The 21,119-nt window shown below is 38.0% G+C and overlaps 1 protein-coding gene across 11 annotated transcripts in view; it reads right to left on the bottom strand.

Annotated features, from left to right (window-relative positions):
* The window catches only part of Cul1 (cullin 1), an 82,430-nt gene that overhangs the window by 57,785 nt on the left and 3,526 nt on the right, over positions 1–21,119 (bottom strand). For 9 of the 11 annotated variants that reach the window (XR_010065658.1, XR_010065657.1, XR_010065661.1 and 6 more), the window contains exon 2: positions 704–1,004. Coding sequence is in view for 4 of the 11 variants with exons in the window: in NM_001108627.2 (NP_001102097.1) it covers positions 704–843 (140 nt within the window). In the remaining 7 variants the exon portion in view is untranslated. Of the gene's footprint in view, positions 1–703; positions 1,005–16,709; positions 16,806–21,119 lie in introns of those variants that run through there. The other 2 variants (XR_010065660.1, XM_063286252.1) reach the window with 2 other exon arrangements.

Raw genomic sequence — 21,119 nt, 5'->3', positions numbered from 1 at the left:
AAGTAACTAAACAATGGAGTACTCATTACAGGACCTCCCAAGGGAAATCTAAATTATTACATGAGAAAATATGACAATGGATTTGCATATAATTTACCTGCATATTCACATTATACTTCAAACCATCTCTAGGTTACCTAAAATGCCTAATACAATGCAAACATTACACAACAGCTGTTATAAGCTCAGAGAATGACAATAAAGGTGTATACGCTTAACAGAAAGACTTTTGTTCAAATATTTGCAATCTATAGTTGGCTGAATCTACATAGATCCTTCTGATATAAGAAGTTGGGGGTAGCTATAAAGTTGGCAAGAGACTTAGCAGGTAGTAGTGCTTACTGCCAAGCCTAAAGACCTAAGTTCAACCCTGAGGCCCACACTGTGATGGCAGGAGAGAAGTGACTCTTTCTTATTGTCCTCCATGAGTGCTACACACACGTGTGCGAGCGCGTGCGTACACACACACACACACACACACACACACACACACACACACACACACACAACATCTGGGGTTACTAACCAGCACCACCTTAAATATCTATCTAGCCAAAACACCTCTGCTGAAAAAGAGATGTAAAAACAAACTTACAATTTTATTATAGGTAAACAAAGAAGGAAATATGACATAACAATCCTAATAATTCAACTAAATAATGCAACTCTAGACACACCAACCATAGCTCAAGCAAGAGGATACGTGTAGAGCTCCATGTATCTGGACTTTGCCATGCTTTGTCTGGTGTACACTTGCTGAATTCCAGCTCTGAGGTCATCCCAGATCTGGTCAAGACCGATCTGCTTCAGTCCATGAGGATTCTGACTCCTGTTTGATGACATTTTGATCAATGTTCTGAAGTTGTCCAATACAGCAATCCTTGTTCAAGATGCAGCTAGTTCTCCATTAGTTGAAAATAGACAATATCATTCCAAATTTATTCACAGCAGCTCAGAAAGAATGTTCTTTAAGTGTAGAGATTAAAGTCTCATTGCAGGCAAACCTGAAGGGGAAATAAAAGAGAACTGATCAATTTTACTTTCTGGGATCAGCAAAAGGACAACACACTCTGACAGAAACAATCTGTGGGTATCTATAGGTATTTCAGACATCTCACTTTCTACACAGAGAAGTAAACTCACTATATGGTATCTATGTAAAGTATGCTTAGACATTTCATCCAAAAACCAATTATTCAATTATTACTGCTCTTGAAAAACGTTGAGAAAAATGAGAGACCGTTGTCATTCTTTACTTTCTAAAGTCATCAAAGGTTGAAACATAGCACTGGGCCTACATAATAGACAAACTCAAAAGACACAGCAGAGAACATGGCTTAGGATATTCCCAGAAAAATGAGAAGAGTTTAGCTAAAAAGTAGAAAAAGCAATGCAATCTCACTAGTTGCCAGTAAGTTTTAGGAATTCTTCACTTAGCACTTGGAAGAAAAGCTAACACTGGTAAGTGTAAAGATAAAAGGACACAGGGCTTACTTTTTACGAGAGAATTTGGGAAGAATTATCTAAATTTACAAAGTACCCTGGATTTCAAGCTTTGGAGCTCAGTTCACACCTTACAAAGCTTGAACTTCCTAGCCTGCTAAATGGGGGCAAATTATTTTCCTGACATAGCTGCTGTAAAATGTAAAGATAATAAAATATATAAAATATAGATAGGATACTTGTCAGTAAATGCTTACCAAATCGCTATGGTATTGTTAATATGGAAAAAATTTGATAATATGATTATTATTTCTAAGTGTGTGGTGCTACTTCAAAACACAGTTTGTAATGCTTCTGATGTTGGAATCACTAATCAAGGACCCTATGGAATCCCATTCTGTATTTAGTTGGTATTTCACAATGTGCACAGTCTATAGAATTGTTTAGATACATCACATTAAAATGTAGAGGTTTTACATAAGTGTTTCTAAGTGCAAATCAAAAATACTGAATTTTTTAGTGGGATGAGAGATGTCAGCCCAGGTTGCTAATCTACAAATTGAAGCCTGAGATACCTCAAGTCATTCAACATACCGTATCTTTCATCAACATTACAAAACTCCACATGACACAAGGCCCACTTAAGGTCCCTGTAGGTTGTGCATATAATTTAACTTTTGACTTCTGAGCATTCAATCATCTCTAACATTTATAATGTGAGCTATAGGACTAAATATTTTATGAAACTACACCATCATTCCTATCCTAAATGTATTTCATTTCATATATTGAAATTTGTGTTCAAATGTGAAATATAACCAATACAATGCAAGATTCCTTCAAATATAAAGAAAGTAACAATTCAGCAAGTGGAGGAAAATATTCTCTAGCACTGGAGCCCAGCTCAGAATTGGGAACATCACTGTACCCACCTCTTAGGACTCTTGGGGGGATTCTGATAGAGTGCTACTGATACTGCCAAGGACACTTCACACTGAATTGAATCTCTACTGGTTCCTCTTCCAGTGGCCATCATCATTTTTATAAACTGGACTCTCATACATCTATCCATCTGCACATAGCCCTTATCCCTTCTTAAAGCAGACTTGAAACTGTTAACTTGATTCCAAATAAATGGTCAATCCCCAGGACCATACTGTCCTGCAAGCTGTCCTCTTAACATTTACACACTTGCCTGGTACATACATACAAAATATTTTCCATCCCAGCATAAACAATATGCTTGATACATACTCTATGCAGTGTTCTGTACTGTCCCCTCCCCCCGTATCCTGTGCCTTAATTTCTAACCGCCTGATCCCTTCTCTCTAGTTATCCGTACTGAGTATCTAAACTCACAATCAACCAATCTGAGGTCCTCAAAGATTCCTGCCAGTATCTATATAAGAGGGCAAGTATAAAGAACAACTTTATCTTACATTTGCAATACCTCCCAGAGAGTCTCACCCCAGTATGCTGTAATTAATATATCAGGGAACACAAATCTAAGACTGAAAGGAACTGGTAAACATAAGCACACTACAGAAACATCTCAAGGGCAGATCACATGCTGGCATAGTCCCCAGTGTAGATAAATAATCTTAACTTATAGGCATTTGTGAAATAAAGAGCAGAAAGCCAATTGAGCTGAGGTAATTTGTAATTCAGGTCATAAAACCCAAGGCAAACCAAGCAGTGTCCTCTGTCTTGCTTCATAGGGCCTTCAAACTTGCAGGGAAGACCAGGAGAGCATGACAGCCTATAGCTGAAGCTGACCTTTATTAACTCACCTGTGAGCAGTCTCTCCCCATAGGACACCTCAGCAAGTTAGGACACTTCATCAGACCACTCCAACAGCAATATAGTCTGTGGCTTTGGAGTCTGCCAGCCTAGGTTTTATGTGTAAAAATACAAGTATGTGTGCTTAATCTGCCTTTACACCACCCAATGCTGGTGAGATGAACTGACTGCAAAACTAGAGCAGTAAAGCAGAATATTGGTACCCACAAATGGCTGACTTATTATCACTGTTGATTTTAACACTACACATCCCCTATAATCTAACATCTAAGTCATTAAAATCCTGAAAATGTCAGTAGATTTCCAAAGTCACAGTTCAGATAGTTTAAGAAGTAAAAGTTTTTTCTTTTCTTATTACACATCCAGAAGGCTTGAGAGCTCTCCAAAACTTAGTTAATTTCAACAAAATCTTAACAAGACGTACTTAGGAAATTGGGATATTTTCAAGTGCTATTGGCATTACAGGATTACCAAGCTGAGTGGAAAAGCTCCACAAGATTTTGAGAACATATCATCTGCAGATCTGCTACATAATTTGGGAGTGTGCTCCCAACAGCCTGTAGATTAGGTTGCCAGTGAGGGCAGTAATGACAGTTAAGGCTCTCTTATCTGGACCCCAGATAAAGACCCCTTATCATGTCAGTGTTCTTCAAGAATCCCAGCCATACAGGCCCCTTCCAATTCCAATGGAAGATGCATAGGTCACATATTCCTGATAACGACTAAGGCACAAAACATCACCAGACACAGACACAGAAGGCAGAACCAATTGTACCTTCATACATTGGCTATCAGCTCCTGAAGCCTATGTGAATTACAACAACTTCCAGTCTTCGTTTTTGTCTTGAGAACGAAAGAATGGAACACAGCATTCAAAATAAACATACCTAAGAGAGGAGACTGTTATACTCAAGGAGGATAGTCTCCACTCTGCAAGACCTGGCTGTCTCAGGCCACCAACCATATTAACTTAAAGGTTAGAAACCTAAATGTGTTTCTTCAGGCATCATTCCCCTGAAAGCCAAGCACCAAAGAATATAAATTCTTAAGACTTCTTAAGCATATCTCTACTCAAAGGCAGAATCCATAAACCTTAAGAGTAAACAACTGTGTGCTCATCTCAATTCTTCCTCAAGCCCTTCAGAATGTGTCATACCTGACTTCACTTCTATAAACTGAGACTAAAAACATTTAGCAGATGCTGCTACTGAAGCCAAAGCTGAGAAGTGTTTAAGGGAGATGATTCAAATCAGAGTTGTAACAGGAGCACAAGAATTAGGGGTTGTCAGGAAAAAGACTGTAACTGTTTTGGTTAGGTTGATTGCTGCTGAAATACAAACAAACAAACAAACAAACCAAAAAACCTAGCAAGACAAAATGGTACAATGCTTTTTGAAAGTAAAGCCTAAAGTTAATTAAAGCACATCTAAAATTTGCTTTTACATTTAAATAAGACTAAATTTAGCTTTTTTAGTTTGGTCCCTTATCATTGATTCATGGGAATGGTGTGCACACATATGTGGATGACGACCAGAGGATGTGGGATGTCTTCCTTGACTGCTCTCTACCATACACATTCAGACAGGCACGGTCTCTCACTTAAACCCAAAGTTTGCCAATTCTGCTAGTCTAGCCAGCTAGCTTGTTCTCAGAACGTCTTTCTTCTGAATGCTAGAATTACAGGAGGCCCACCCTGCCTACCAGGCGTTTACTTGGGAAGAAGAATATAAATTCTGGTCCTATAACTGTGTGACAAGTGATTTACCCATTGAGCCATCTCTGCAGCCTTAGTACAGTAACACTTTAATATGATAAAAATTTAAATGACCCTGGGCATTGCTCGACAAAATGATTATTCATTTTCTATTCTTGGTCAAAAGTATACACAACACCCTAGCTTTTACTTGCAATGTGGCACATACTTAAGAAATGAACTGTAAAGTTATTCAGACCTAGAGAAATTCCTCATGTGTACACCAAACTTTGGCTATTTATAAGAATAGGGAGGACAGCCCACATATCTACTAGCAGAATTCACAAATAAGCTATGTGTAGCTACCTATTTCGTTACCTATTAGTTGCTACCTAATATGAAATGCTATGTCAAAATACCTGACATAATTTAAAAGAACAGAAATGCTAGTCAGTTTCAGAGGTCTATTGGGCATACTGGCAGTTGCCAGGATTAAGTGCCAATCACCTTCAGTAGTTTTCTCTCTTTGGTTAATCCTTCCTAGAAAGGCCCTCAAAGACACACTCAGAGGGGTGCTTTACTAATGTCTCAGGTTCTTCTCAATTCCATTAAGCTGACAAGCAAGACTAGCCATCACAAGTCTACTTCTCCTCAACCTGACACCCAAACATAGCTTCCCTGGCACTCAGATGGCTCATACCTATCTCATAATGCAAAATGCATTCAGTACTCCAAGATTCCTACACTGTTCAAAATCCAAGCTCAAAGTTTCCTTTGACCCTCAAGGCAAACTCAACTGTGAGCCCCTATAAACCAAAAACAAGTTATATAGTTCTAGGATACAATGGCACAGACTGAACACTTCTAAAGGGTAGAAAATGGCGACCCCCCCCCCCCAAAAAAAGATAGACTTATCTAGAAGGGAAAGCAATTCTCAGATTAGATGCACAGTATCTAGAGCTGTGTCAAAGGGCTCCAGCATCCACGTCTGGATGATGATCTTATTGCAGTCCACCTGGCCTCTGTGTTAGTCTTGTTTAATCTGTGGCCTCAGCTCTCCTTGGCAATGAGCCACGTTTCTGGCATCTCCAACAGGGTTACACTTGACCTTCGAGTTTTATGTACTGCAGGCGCTACGTGCAGGCTTCTCATTCTGTCACTGGTTGCTCAGCCTTCCAAAATTTCCTTTGAAGTCTGGGTGTGTTCTCTCTTTTTTTTTTCTTTCTTTCGGAGCTGGGGACCGAACCCACTATACCACTGAGCTAAATCCCCAACCCTGGGTTGTGTTCTCAAAGTTCTCATACTCTGGCATTTTTTTCTACACAAGAAAAGTCTGCAACACGCAGTCAAAGTCAGATTGGGGTCTTTAGGATAAAAATCACACTGGCCTTTGAATACTAGATAGGTAAGCATAGTAAGATAAACTCTGGGGAAATTTGAAGGTGTCCCTATGGAGCAGGGTACCCCTAAAAGTATTCCTCTCAAGGGAAAGTTAATTGAATTCAGTCTTCCATGCCCTTGAGCCTCTGATGAATGGTGTCTGACTAATTCTTATGCCTTCACAGCTTTTTTTCCTATTGTGCCATGTTAAGTACTTACCTGATTTTTAATTCTCTAATCTCTTCAAAAGCCACATTTTCCCTCGGCCTCTACCTTCATTCATTTTCTGACAAAAACTACAAAATTTCTAAACATGTGCACTCTATTTTTTATTGACAATTCTCTGTATACTTGGCTCAAAGAAGTCAGCAATACCTCAGCCACAGAACCCGAATGCTGGCCTGCCTTGAAGTTCCTCTGCCAATTAGTCAGTCTCCATTATACTTAGTCTCCCAATCTCAGGACACAAAAATGAAAAGAAAGTTCACTGCAAAATCTCATCTGAAACCTCCTAAGCAGTCTTTTCTTCCTTCTTTCTACCTGACTTCCCAGCTTATAAAGAAAGGTTCTGTTGGTCAACTCAAAACTGGGAGAGCAATACTTTCTCCTTTAGGCACTTATACACCACACTCTCTCCACCCCAGGCCCTCTGAAAAGGGTATCTTTTACAGGCCAAGTCTAACCTCCTGACTCATCTTCCCCTCCTTCAAATAAATAATACTTTTGTATTTCCCACCCTGGCAAAGAAGTGGTTTTGATTCCTATTGTTCTTGTTGCAACATAAAGACAGTTTTACTAATTTTAGCTTGCAGTTATCTCTTAAATGCATTCAGTTTCTTCACACCCATGACTACTAGAGACTGGGCATTACCTCCACCTGGACCATCAATTGAGGTCTTCATTGCTCTCATTGGCACTAATCTTGTTCTTCTAATCAATTTTCTAAACTGCTGCCCTAGAAAATCTCTACAGTATTGAAATATACACTTTGTTAAATGATTTAATCCCAGTCTCCTACAACCTGCTTTTGATGTACCACTTCCCCCAACCATTCTCAGACCACTCCACCATATAGAACTATCTTGTGTCCATTTATCGACCACAGAAGGAAAGAGACTAAAATTCACTACAGGTTATTACACTGGACTGCCCCAAACAGCACTTTTTGTTTTGTTTTAGAGCAGGACCTTACTTTGCTGCCTAAAACTCAAGAGCCTCCAGAGCTGCATGACACTATCTACATCTTATTTAAAAAAAAAAAAAAAAAAAAAAAAAACTCACATTCAGAGACATTAAATAATTTGCCCAAACTCAGTATTTCTGAATGGTGAAGATTTCAACCTAAAACTTAAAATTCTGGAATCTATATTCTATCCTCTGCCACATGTTGCGTCGTTATGAAGGTGGGCCTCTTATTCACTTCCTCAAGGAGCCTGTTTCCAAGAGTTACTCATAATTCAATACTACAAGTAGCATTAGGTGCTCCCAAAAGAACCATGCAAAAAAGACAGTTGAAAAGGTTCATGGCAGGTACAGACAAGTCTACACTGTTGCCAAGTGAGCAGGTCATTACACAGTCTTGACTTTTACTCATACTTCCAAATCTATTCAAAACTTTTATTTGAATCTTCATTAATTATTTTTAATTTTCACCATTTTTGTAAATCCATTTAAGCACACCAGAACAGAAGTTGGTATGTTGTAAATAAGACCTGTGTATTTGAAAATCAGCATTTTGGTGCAAAAATAAATAAATAAATAAATAAATAAATAAAAAGAAAATCAGCATTTTTTTGTACATCCACTGAGGACAGCATTTACTATTTTATGTTTCAGTACTGAAATTCAAGGCTCAAAAAACTGGCTTAAAATTTAAATTATCTGTTTTAAACACAAGTGAAAGGAACTTCTATTCAAACAACTATGATTTGAAGCACATAAAAACTAAATCAGGACTGAAACAGTGGCTCAAGGGTAGAATGCTGTTTTACACCCATGCTACCAATTTTACATAAAAGCATCGATAGACAGAAAAAACAGATTAGTGTGTGCCTAGGTCTGGGGTGGGAATGACTGCAAATAGGCCCAGAAATCTTTTAGGTTGTGGAAACATCTAAATTAGATATAGCCTTGGCTGCACAACTTCCCTAACTTCCCTAGAGATAATCTAATTTTAAATTTAAACAGGTGTGCTTTAAGGTATACAAGATCTAGACAAAGTTATTATGAGGAAAAAGAAGACTGAAGAGATGGCCCAGCAGTTAGGAGCACAGGCTGCTCATTCACAGGACCTGGGTTTGGTTCTCAGGACCCAAATAGCTCTCACAACCACTCTTAACTCTAATTCCAAGGGATCCAGTGCCCTTTCTAGAATTCTTCAGCACTAGACACACATACAGGCAAAACACTTATATGCTAGTGCAGGCATATTATTATTGTGCACTCTGTAAAGTTTATCCTTGTGTTACCCAAATGCTGATTTCTCTGCCCTCAAATCTTGTTGCAATTTGAACATGGCATTGTAATGCTTAAGTCAAGAATCTCCCGGCTCAAGTTTGTATAAACAATATTCATTTATTCGCTGCCTTATCAACAGAAGCTGGAAAAGCAAATAACTAGGCAATAGAGAGAATAGGGCAGGATTTCAGCCAGTCAGGGGAAAGGGAGACAGAGAAGAGTAAGAGAGAGGAGAGCTCATGGGAAAATACATCTGAAGCCCAGAGGGCCAGACCAGTAATAAAATGCAAGTATCTCAGGGATTTGCCTAGAGGATTAAAATAAATCAATGACTGCCTAGGTTTTGTGTGATATAGCTTGATTAAGTAAATCTTGGTCTCTCTGTGTCATTACTGGGGAACTAGCTAGGATAAAGAAAAACAACCACTGTATTAATTTACCACAAGCATTCATATTAATTTTAATTGTTACACACTAGAATAAAAATAAATCCTTGGGGATGGGAGGGAGACTAAACTTAAACTCTCTAGCTTTAAATTTTTATGAGTTGTTTTGTTCATTTACAGAAATGAGAACATCTCTATTAGCTGCCTTGAGTTCTACATGTATACATGCTTTAACCTATCACTAAAAGTCAGATTACTGAGCCCTCCAACTTAAAACCTTGCCCTGCAATAATATGTAAAATGTAAAAATACAATTTCCAACATTTACCCAAATGCATAGGTCATGTGATATATATATAATTCATCACCCTACTAAAGACAGTAATAATGGCAACACAAGTTCAGAAGGGAAAGAAGTCTTGACTGGGCATGAAGATCAAGAAGAAGGCTTTCAAACTGAATGTTTTCCATCTTTTAGCAAGGGTGGTTAGTATCTCAATAGCAGAAGTATAAACAGGAGAACAATGAACAAAGGGGAGAATCACACAAGTTTAGGGGAAGAATGTGCAGAAAGCTGTGAGATGCAGGGAGGGATACATTTGTTCTAAGTGTAAACAAGGCCTTTAGTCTTCTAACTTGAGTTTATAAATGTTAGTCTGACAAATTTGTGAAATTTACCTGCGAGAGGACACAGGCAGTAAAACTAATAGGTACTTGAACAAGATCTGGCTCAATACTCACATCAGTAACGGAAAACAAAGGCCAGATGTAGAGTAAGAATTATGGTAAACAGACTAGGTAAAAGTGGCACAAATAGATAAAGAATGAAAGATGACAACGGCTAGCTCAGGTTTGTACTTTCAAACCTCTAATAATTTCTCTTTCAATTCCAGAGCAAACAATAACACATTAATATTCAAGGGGCTAAAGAGAGGGCTCAGCTATAAACAGTGTTTGAGACTCTTGCAGAGGCCCAAAGTTCCTAGCACAAACATCAGACAGCTTACAACTATTGTAACTTCAACTCCAGATCTGACAATGTCTCTTCTGGATTTGGAGGGCACCTGTATGCAAATATGCACACATTCCTCTCCCCTATATACACATGGTTTGAAATCAATAAAAGTCTTTTAAAAATTCAACTTAGTTCTAACTAGTAGAAATGTTCAATGATACAAAAGTTGGCTTTTTTTTTCTTAAAATAGAAACATTTTACCTTTGGCCCAGAAACCCACTTCTAGGAAATCTCCCCATCCAAATAAACAGGCCAAAATCACAAGAAGTTGTAATTCAAGTTTAGTCACTGCAAAAGACTAACAATTTGTCCAAAAAAAGAAAAAAAATCCATCAACAGGGAACAAAAAGACCTGTTCACGCCTTGGTGTCCTGTGCAATTATGCAAAGGAATGAGGGGTCTCTGGGTACTGACCACACAAGCATTTCTCAGCCAGCATTAGCTGATCAAAGCAGGAGACCTATGAATAGAGAAGAATAAATACCAACATACAGACACAAGTATTTTTTGTTTCTAGGAAGATAAACTAAAAACTAAAAATAAATAAGTAAAAGCCAGCTTCAGGGGAGGAAGCTAGCAAACTAGGGCAAGGGAGAGAAACTTCAATGGGGTCCATCGATAGAACTCTGAGGCATGAGGCTGGTGAAGGAGCTCAGTAGTAAAGTACTGAAGCCTGATGGCCTGAGTGAGGGAAGGAGAGAGCTGACTCCTGAAAGTTACCCTCTGACTTCCATAAGAACTCACATGCACCCTTTTACACTCACATATAGATAAATTCATGGGCATTGTGAATGAAGAAGAAAACGACATCTTGATTTTCATTAACTTGTCTGAAATGTGACAGTTCCCTGATTATGAATGCTGGCCACAGACCACAGCATTTTGCAGTGTTGCTCTTCAATAAGAAATGGCAGCGAAGACCAAGCAGTAATGGTGCACACCTTTAATTCCAGCACTCAGGAGGCAGAGGCAGACTGATTTCTGTGAGTTTAAGGACAGTTAGGGCTACACAGAGAAATCCTGTCTTGAAAGAGGGGGGTTGGGGGAGGAGGGGTATGCAGAAAGGAAAAAAGAAACTGTTGTGGTTTTCTTGGCTAGTTACAGCTATTGCCAGTATCATTTATACCCACCAATATTGAGAATCCACTCATTACCTTTTAAGTGAGTAGAAAATGTTAAGTCTCTGGCAGAAGACAGGTATGTAATACTTGAACACTTCTCATGGTCAAAAAAACAAAACAAAACAAAACAAAAATTGGGCTGGAGAGATGGCTCAGAAGAGCACTGACTGTTCTTTCAGAGGACAGTTTCCATTCCCAGCACCCATATGATGACTGACAACCACCTGAAACTCCAGTCCCAGGGAAGCTAACATCTTTTCTGACCTCCTCAGGTACCATACACAATTGTGATGCATGCACATACATACAGGCAAAACACACAATTAAAATTTTAAAAATTAAAAAAATTAAGAGCTATAGGTTCAGACCATAGCTGCCAGTATGATCTCAACCAATTGTGCCCTGTTTAGACAATCACCTAACAACAACACATTGTAAACAAACACAGGGTTCAAAAGTATGCTATTTCATAACAATTCTAGACAGGCTAAATAATCATTTAGACACCTGTTAGTGGGTTTCTGTGAAATTTCCTGCAGTACTAAACGGAATACTTGATTTGAAAATTCGAATGCTGCAAAACCTCAAAAGAAGCCTGAAACAACCTCGTATGAGCAATAAGTTACGTAAAGAGGCATGGCTCAAAGATGGAGATAAAGAGTCTTAATTTTACATATATTAACTTTGAGAAGAAAAACAAAATAAAAAAACAGTTTTTAAAAAATATAAAACTGGGCCAGTGAAATGGCTCAGTGGGTAAAAGTCCTTGTCCTGACCCTGATGACCTGAGTTTACCTGAATTTGACTACCCTGTGCTCTTATAGTAAAAGGAAAGAATCAATTCATAAAAGTTGTTCGCTGACCTCCATAACCTCCATAAGTGTCATGATAAACATCAAAATAAATATGTATAAAAAAGAGTAAAACATAAAACTGTAGCCCAAAGGGAACCACACCTCAAGAAATAAGCAAAACAATTACAGGCATTAGCCTGGACAATTATTTTCAAAATATAAGAAAAGAATAGAGGTGAGGACTGGCACTTACAATAGGGACATAAGATCCCCTATGTAGTGCCGGATACAATGTGATGAGTGTAACAGCAAAAAAGTTGAACACCTATCAACAAAAGATCTGTTTGGAAAAAGTCACTGACTATAGTTAAGTGTCTGGAGAAGTAATCGTAAAGAATGTTACTCCAGATGAATAACAGCCAGTGGTAGAGTGCTGTGTTCATAAACCCTGGGTTCAATCCCCAGTACTCATGGGGCAGGCAGAGGGCTCTACTAGAGTGGTAAGGAAACCAGCTGGCAGCCCAGTGAAAATGGAAACCAGCCCACTCATAACAATTCTGAAAAGAGGATGGTGGATTCCTATTGCTAACAGAAACAGACGCTGTCTCTCCTGAGACCACTATCACAGTAGGATTCCCCAGAACATCTCAGATGTGAGATCTTACTCCCATATTTTACTAGAGCATTAGAATGAGATGTGAGATTTAAGTTCTGAACTAGAATGCAAATATAACCTACAAATAAATGGGTAGCTATAATAACTATCATGCTTTAATTACCAAAAATAAACCACATACTTTATTCAAAAATAATCCTTTCTGAATGTCTCCTTGCTGAATTTATGTGACCATGAATTCATAGCCTGATACAAAACAGCATATTCTGCTGCAGCATGTTTCTTTTTCTGCTTTCTACTCCCTTAAATAAGTCCTTTTGGCAACCTCAACACTGTGACCCCCCCCCCCACAACTCCGCTCACCACCAGATGGCATTGAACAAACATACCAATTGCTGATGAGATAAATATGGCAAAACCTAAGTGTGACTAGAAGATTCCCCTAGAAGTCAATAGTTAGGTCCTTCCATATTGAACAGTTCTTATTGCATTCATTCATTTTAAAGGAATCCTTAAAAATTAAACACAGGGTGTGGAAAGGACTGGGGCTGGGCATGTAGGGATTGTTCAAGGGATTCAGTTTCAGTTCTAGCACATGAATAAGCTCTAGAGCTACATAGTAGCATAGTGACTGTAGTTATTAACATACTGGATACATGCTGAAAAAGATAAAAGAGAAGTGCTAAAAGGAAATCCTGAAAATTCTTACAAAAGGATAAATATGTGGATATTAACGTTATTTATAGCTTGATTTTATTATTTAGCCATTTTTGGGAGGTCTGAAGTATAACATGTCAGAGATAGAATAGGGGCTCCGGTCTGGCATACATTGAGGCCCTAGGTCCCAACCCTACTACCACAAAAAAAAAAAAAGAAAAATTTATCAGGCTATATGTCAGAAATATAAACAAGTTTCACCTTAAGAAAGATTGAGGGAGAGAAATCAAATATCAAATTCTCAGAATTGATGTAAAGATTAGATAAGACACTGCAGGTAAAAATACAGCTTGGACATAGTAGGAACTTTCCCCACACGATTGCCTTCTTCCTTCTAAAACTTAAGAGTAGTAGACGATTTTCCCTTAAAACCCCCAAACTTCTAATTCGTATGCATTTACTAGAAAATGCTTATAATCCATTAAACACAAGGGCAATCTTAGATTGAACATATTCACATAGTGTTGGTAAAACCTTCCTTAAAAAGGAAACTAGATGTTCACTGTTAGTTTCTTTATTGTACTTGTGAAACATACTTGTATTCCACAGAACAGAAAACATTAGTAAACAAAAGATACTAATACTAAATGTTATGCTTATTTTAATTCAAAATTAGGTTTTCTTAATAATTATTGCTATTTGGATAATCAATGTTTTATTAAGTAGGGCTTACATTAATACCTATTATAAAAATATATTTATTATGAAAATGTACTGTATTTGCTATTTCTTTTAATTGCTGTTATAAAATATCCTGACAAAAGCAACCCAAACGAGGAAGGCTTTACTCTGAATCTTTTAAAGGAACAGTCCATCTTGAAGAGGAAGGCATGGTAGCCAGGTATGAAGCAGCTCTTCATACTGAAGCCACAGTTAGGAAACAAAGGCAGATGAAGTCTATGCTTAGCTAACTTTCTCCTTTTTAGTGAGTTCAGGATTCTAGCTGGTGAAAAGGACTTCCCATTCCAAGCTACTCTAGACGGTCATAGGTATACCCAGAGCACTGAGCTGGTCCTCAAAGTTTCTGATTTTAAACATTTCAGATGCAGATGCCTCCAGTACTATAGAAACACTACAGGAGTATTTCAAAGACAAACGTGTTTATAGAACTTGAAATCCTAACTCCAAAACTCACTAGCAGATCTCTTCACTGCTGAGCTTTCACTGTAGGGGACAATACTGGTTTTCCAGTCAAAATAAAGTAAATAAATGCTGCCTTTAAATTCCACAATATTTTGGTATGATGATACCCAGCCAGTACCGCCCCAAATTCGCACTAAAATGTTCCTAGCAGAGTTGTATTGTAATGGTCCCTTGTCTCTCTCCTTCTGTCACTTAAGTTTGTCCATAACAACTGCTTCGGCTAAGATGTACAAGCATGTAATGACTTCAGCAAGGAATTCTACTTCAACTCATAGTTCCCACAAGTCCTACTCAGTCAATTTCCAATGGTCTCATGTGCACAGTGACCACTATCTTGTGGTCAGTGGACAGGAGGCCTGAGAAACTGTCTGCTCAATAAGATTTTTAAAGTGGCACATCATGAGGAAAACATCCAGTTATTCATCACCTCTTCAAGGTTTTCAATTAAAGACGAAACAACAAAAATTTACCCTCTTACTATTCTCATCTAACCCTGGGTTGAAAACTCATCAGCCATTCTCCTTACTTAGGCCATCATTCAAGCAGTCTTCCTACTCCACTACAAATTAGCTGAAGAAAATAAGCACTTCTTTTATTTGGTTTTTATTTTTCTCTTTCTTTTTTGTGGCAGGAGTCACCATGAAATACTAGGCAGGCACTGTACCACGCAGCTGCATCCTTAGCACATTTCATATTTTTCTCTTTGAGGCAGGTCACTAAGTTGCCGAGGCTAACCTGTCATCTTCTTGCCTTGGCCTGCTGTGTAGCTGAGGTGATAGATCTTCACACCAGAACCACCTTTTAGGCGTTCTACATTGTTTGGTTTGAAGACAATTTACTAAAGAAATGAGAGGTCAAGCACACCAATCTTGTCCCATTCTGGTGAGCACCTTGGATAGTAAGTACTCTTGGAAGAACCAAGAGTTCGTAGTAAGTTTGATATACCTTCTGTTGTCACCCCGTTCTGGGCATGTAGTCATATTACATTTACAAAAACCCATCATGTCCATGTGTATGTGCAAGCTAGAGGCCAACCTTAAGTGCCCCTCAGGTGCCATTAACCTGCTTTGGGTTTTGTTTCACAGACAGGGTCTCTCACATTCTGTGATACCAACTTCCCCTTAGAAAATGGTTTTCAAACAAATAAGCCTCTAACGTTCTGTTCAAGCTGGAGATATTTCTTGGACTGTGCCTGTTCCTAATCAGGATTCATGGCTTTCTTTTCAATTACAAAACCATCTTGATAACTTACATAACAACTTTTATCTGTCGAAATATAAGGGTAATATAGGGTATCTAGTTACCAGTTTCTAGTTTTAACTGGATCCACTCCTCACACTCCTGGGCTCCAATGATCCAATCCTCCCACCTCAAGCTAGGATTGCAAATACTATTGAGGGGCAGAAGAGACACACTAATCTCATCTGCAATAACTGAAATCTGGCCCTAGATTCAATCCCCAGTATCAAAAATCCAAACTAAAGAACACTGATGTCTATATTTTAAATAGACATAAAGCACACCCTCCATGTAAAGGTGTTCATGTTCTCTATTCTTAGACCAGCTTTAACTAGTGTTCCACAAAGCCACACACTGTCTTATTGCTGTACTTTAGTTTAAGGTAGGGGATGAAACTTAGACCATGCTGGTGACTGGAACTAATGGCACAGATCTATTAAGTCCAGCTACTATGGAAGCCAGAGGAGCTTTCCCAAATCCAAGGCCAACCTAAGCTGCAGAGAGAGTCCAAGGCCAACCCATACAATTTCTACAGACATTTTGGCAGGGAGCATGCTGGAAAAACAAAGAAATCAAAAGAGCTGCAGATTAAATTACAGCTCAATAGTTATTTGCCTACCATACCTAAGGTCCCAGAACATCTAACAATCAAACTACAACGATTTCACTATTTTTGCTGTCACATAACTTGCTTCACTTACTTGGGTATTGCTCAAGAAAGGCTTTCAAGCTTATCTTCAAGGATCTTTAAAAACCCATTATCCATGTTTCCGTGTGAAAATAACACCTTTTTACAAAAATAAATACTAAAACTACAAAATCCAGATTTCCCCCATTGTTTTAGCAGCACTAAGATTTTATACACAAGGGGTTGGTGAGATAGCTGTGCAGATGAAGGCACTCGCCTCATGCTCAGATTTTCAAGTCCATACGGTAGAAAGAGATCTTCCAACCTTTGCACGTGTACCGACAAGGAAGTTTTTGTTGTTTTTTTTTAAATTCTGAAAAAGCATAAACAGATTGAATGAATCTATTCATTATAAAGTATTAGAATCAAAACAAACAAATCAAAACTTTGGAATATCCAAAGTGATCTTATACTTAAAAACAAAACAAAATAGGCTAGTTCAGTGGTTAAGAACACTTGTTGCTCTCCCACAGAACCCAAGTTTGGTCTCCAGAATCCACAGGATGGCTCACAAGCAGTTGTTAACTCCAGTTCCAGAGGATTTAACACCCACTCCTCGCCTCCTTAACACCAGGCATGTACATGGTACACATATATTTTCTTAGTCACTGTTCTACTGTTGTGAAGAGACACCATGACAAGGCAACTCTTGTAAAAGAAAAGCATTTAATTAAGGGCTGGTTTAGTCTGAGACTCAGTCCATTATCATCATGGCAGGGAGCATATACAGGCAGGTGCTGGAGAAGTACTGAGAGCTACATCCTGATCCACAAGCAGAGATGGGGGAATGAGGAGGAGAGAGAGCAAGGAGGAGAGAGAGCATGCTGGAGCTAGGTGCGTGGGCCTGGTGTGGGCTTTGGAAACCTCAAAGTTCACCCATAGTATGGACACATTTCCTCCAAGGCCACACTTCGTAATTCTTCTAATCCCTTTCAAAGAGTGCCACAACCTGGTGTCTAAGCATTCAAACACATGAGCTTATGGGAGCCATTCTTATTCAAACCACCACACACATGCAGTAAAACACCCATATATATTTAAAAAAAAAATCTCTGTACAAAGTCAATAATGTACAAAACATTTACAAAGCTAACACTGAAGAGCTAACAGGCAAAACTACTCGACTGGCTACATGAGTTTTCTTCTTTCTGTATCTCTTGAGGCCCCTGATAATAGTGGCCTACCTCGCTCTCTGCATAATTTTCTTTCATCAAATAAGAAGCCCTCAAGTTGAATTTCAGTAGACTATATGATATTAGCATTATACATTTTTGTGACACATGTCAAAATCTAGTTTTAACCAGGACAACAAAGATGGATCTCTTCCAATATAAGGCATTTGCAAGAGGAGAAAACTGAGGAGGAACAGCCTGAGGAGGAACCAATTCAGACATTTAACCCTATCCATTAACACATGGAAATAAGTCACAAGCATGTATTTAGCAAGTCTTTGGCACAAACTTTGTGCTGAACATCAGTGTTCCTGTAACATTAACCTGTAAGTAATGCTTTTAAAGACTTAATCCTTAAGATGGGAGGAGTTCATTACCCTGTACTCTCTTCCATTTCTCTCCCAAACCAGTCTTATACCAGCCTAGGATCTGAACCCACTCATAGAATTCCACTTGGGACTGAGGAGTCTGCTCCATGGCTTACCAACCTCATGCTCACGCAGGATCCCAAACCTTTCTTTCTAGTCTGATCAGAGCAGGCCTCTTTCCAACCCCCAGGAAGGAAGCCCTAAGTTCTTATACCTTTTTCTCCATTTGTGATTTTAAGTTGCCTATCAGGCACAGCTAACTTTTTTAGTGAGAATATAGTGTATTCTGTGTACCAAAGGTATTTCTCCATTGATTATCTGGTGACAGCTTCTGTGCATTTTATGCACATTTCTATGTACCTACCTTCTTCTAATTCCCGAAATATTTCTAATTTAAAGGATCCTTCATAGATAACTAAACAAACCAAGCAACTTTCTTTTTCCAAGTTATAGCATGAATTGTGTCAAGTAATTTTCAGTAAGTTTTATTACTATAAATGAAGGCTTCATAATTTAAACATTCAACTTAAAATGTATCTCCTATTATTAGGAGTTATGGACTAAGCAAAATGGGAAGTTCAATTATCACCAAGAAAAGGAACACTCAGTTGCCCAGATGGCTCAGCAGGGAATGCAGGCTTGGTGACTTTAAGTTTAACCCCAAGAACTGAGTACTACACGTTTGTCCTCCACAACTGTGTGGTAGCATGCCACATGTACATATATGTGTACATACATGTATGTATACACACACACTTTTTAAAGGAAAAGGAAATCTTCACTATGAAGGCTATTTTAAATAAATGATAAATATCAAAACATATTGAGTTTAATGGAAATAATGTGAAGGATGATACAAGAATGAATGAGCACAGAAGACAAAGGAGAACTTGACCACTAGAACCAATCAGGCTACCAAGTCAGACATTTAACCCTATCCATTAACACATGGAAAGGAGGAGCAGGTAAATCAAATACCAAGTAACTCTACATTGAATAAAATAAGCAGAATGACATTCCTTGGCAGTGGTTCTACTACTATTTGCTTTGGATTTATGCTTTTGAAAATTATCTCAATACCCTGGGAAGTAGCTCAGTAGTGGGGACTTGCCTAGCATACGAAGTCTGATGCTCCCCTGGGTTCCATCCACAGCATCTTGCTCCAAAAATCATCCGAAGGAAAACCAACCCACTATATTGTATTTCCAGTTGTCTAGCTAGAAATACGTATGCAGTAGAGAAAAATTGGCAAAAAAAAAAACCCTAAAATGAACCACTTCTTAAAGATAATCACTAACGTAGTTACTTTCCAAAATACACTCCCACTCTTGAAAAACTTTTATACATATTAATTTTTAGTATCTTTGTACTTTAATATTCAATACAATATTACAAAAATGTAAGGATTTACCTAAACAATGCTGAAAGTCATCCACAATAACCCCAAACTGAAAATTAATGCATAAGAAAAAGGCATTAAGTCACATATACGGGGGTATTGCTAATCTATTGATCACTTTTTATATTGTTAACAAAATCCTTAAAAGCAGGCTATTTCAAACTATACATCATTTTGAAATTTCTGCTACAATTTATAAGTCTTGAAAAATCTTAGTTGGGGCTGAAGTGATGGATCGGCAGTTAAAAGCATTTCCTGAGAATACAAGATCCCAACATCAACATGGCAGCCCAGAAAACCCATACACACAAAAATAATTGCTTAAAAAAAATAATATTTATGGGCTGGAGAGATGGCTCAGTGGTTAAGAACACTGACTACTCTTCCAGAGGTCCTGAGTTCAATTCCCAGCAACCACATGCTGGTTCACAACCATCTGTAATAGGATCTGATGCCCTCTTCTGCTGCACTGTACAAAAGTGACTTATTTTAAAACATTACAAAGCACCACTTCTGGGAATACTGTTAGTAAAGCTCAAGATTTTCATGTTTCCTATTCCAATTTTCCCATTTTTTGCCATAGAAGGGAATCTTTTTCCCATTAGTTTACAAGTCCCCTTTGATAGTATAAAAAATAAATTTGCATGTAAAAACATTTTCGTAGTTTGTCATTTGCCTTTTATTCTGTTTACAAGATTTTACCATAAGAAGCTTTAAAACTCTGAATTGGTTCTTTTTTTAAAGTCCATATTTTTGGTATTATTATTAAGTTTCTCCACCCTGAGACTTGAAATTGATACTTTGTTATTAATTGATTTATAAAAAATTTTAAAAGACACAAGTTCACCTAAAATCACCACCATTTTAAAACTTTAATTACTTAAACTACTGCATACTTTATACATACTTAAATTAGTAGTCTGTTTTCTAAAGTATTTTCTGACACAGACCTTTAAAAAATTAGCTTATTAAATGAATTTAGGAATTTTTGCAAGGCCAATGAGTCATAACATTACACCCAATTTAACAATAGCCCCAATGTTCTACAACTGTTTATGTCTACACCATCACTGTCTAAGTACTGTCCAGTGTTTTCTGAAGGACCAGAAGAAGAAACTCATTCTTGGGAGCTGACCATAATTATGTATGATGCATTCTGTTGTAATGATCACAGACATCAATCTTTAAAGACGCTTTCATTTTAATCTCTGATAATCTTCCTTTAATTTCATATACATCAGACTTTCAAGGTGAGCTCTTGTTTAAAAGTTCAAGCTCTGAGATCAACATCTTGCTCTAACCACCTACTAGGGGTGTTATACCTTCATAGCCTTGATGAAAACTACCCAAAGTCCAGGACCCTTCTATTTTCTACAAGAAGGGTTAAATGTCAGTACTTAAACTTCACATGGCTTTGTAAAGATTTGAAGTGGGAGGAAGTACATGAATTTTGACATAAGCATTGTGACAGGTACTAGCGTCAGATTTGTTCCACCCTGCCCCTGGGTAAAGACAGCCTAACAGAAGAAACCACCAAGTATCATCAGAAATTAAGCACTGGTATAGTACCATAGACATCATGAGGACCTAGGGAAAGGTCCTAGACAGAATGGCAAGGCCAGCATTCCTGAGATGGAGATGCCTGAGCTATAAAGTGATAAGAAAAGAAAAAGAAGGATGTTAACCCA

This window comes from Rattus norvegicus, chromosome 4 (assembly GCF_036323735.1).
Source record: "Rattus norvegicus strain BN/NHsdMcwi chromosome 4, GRCr8, whole genome shotgun sequence".
Lineage (NCBI taxonomy): Eukaryota > Metazoa > Chordata > Mammalia > Rodentia > Muridae > Rattus > Rattus norvegicus.
This window is presented reverse-complemented; position numbering and strand designations above follow the sequence as displayed.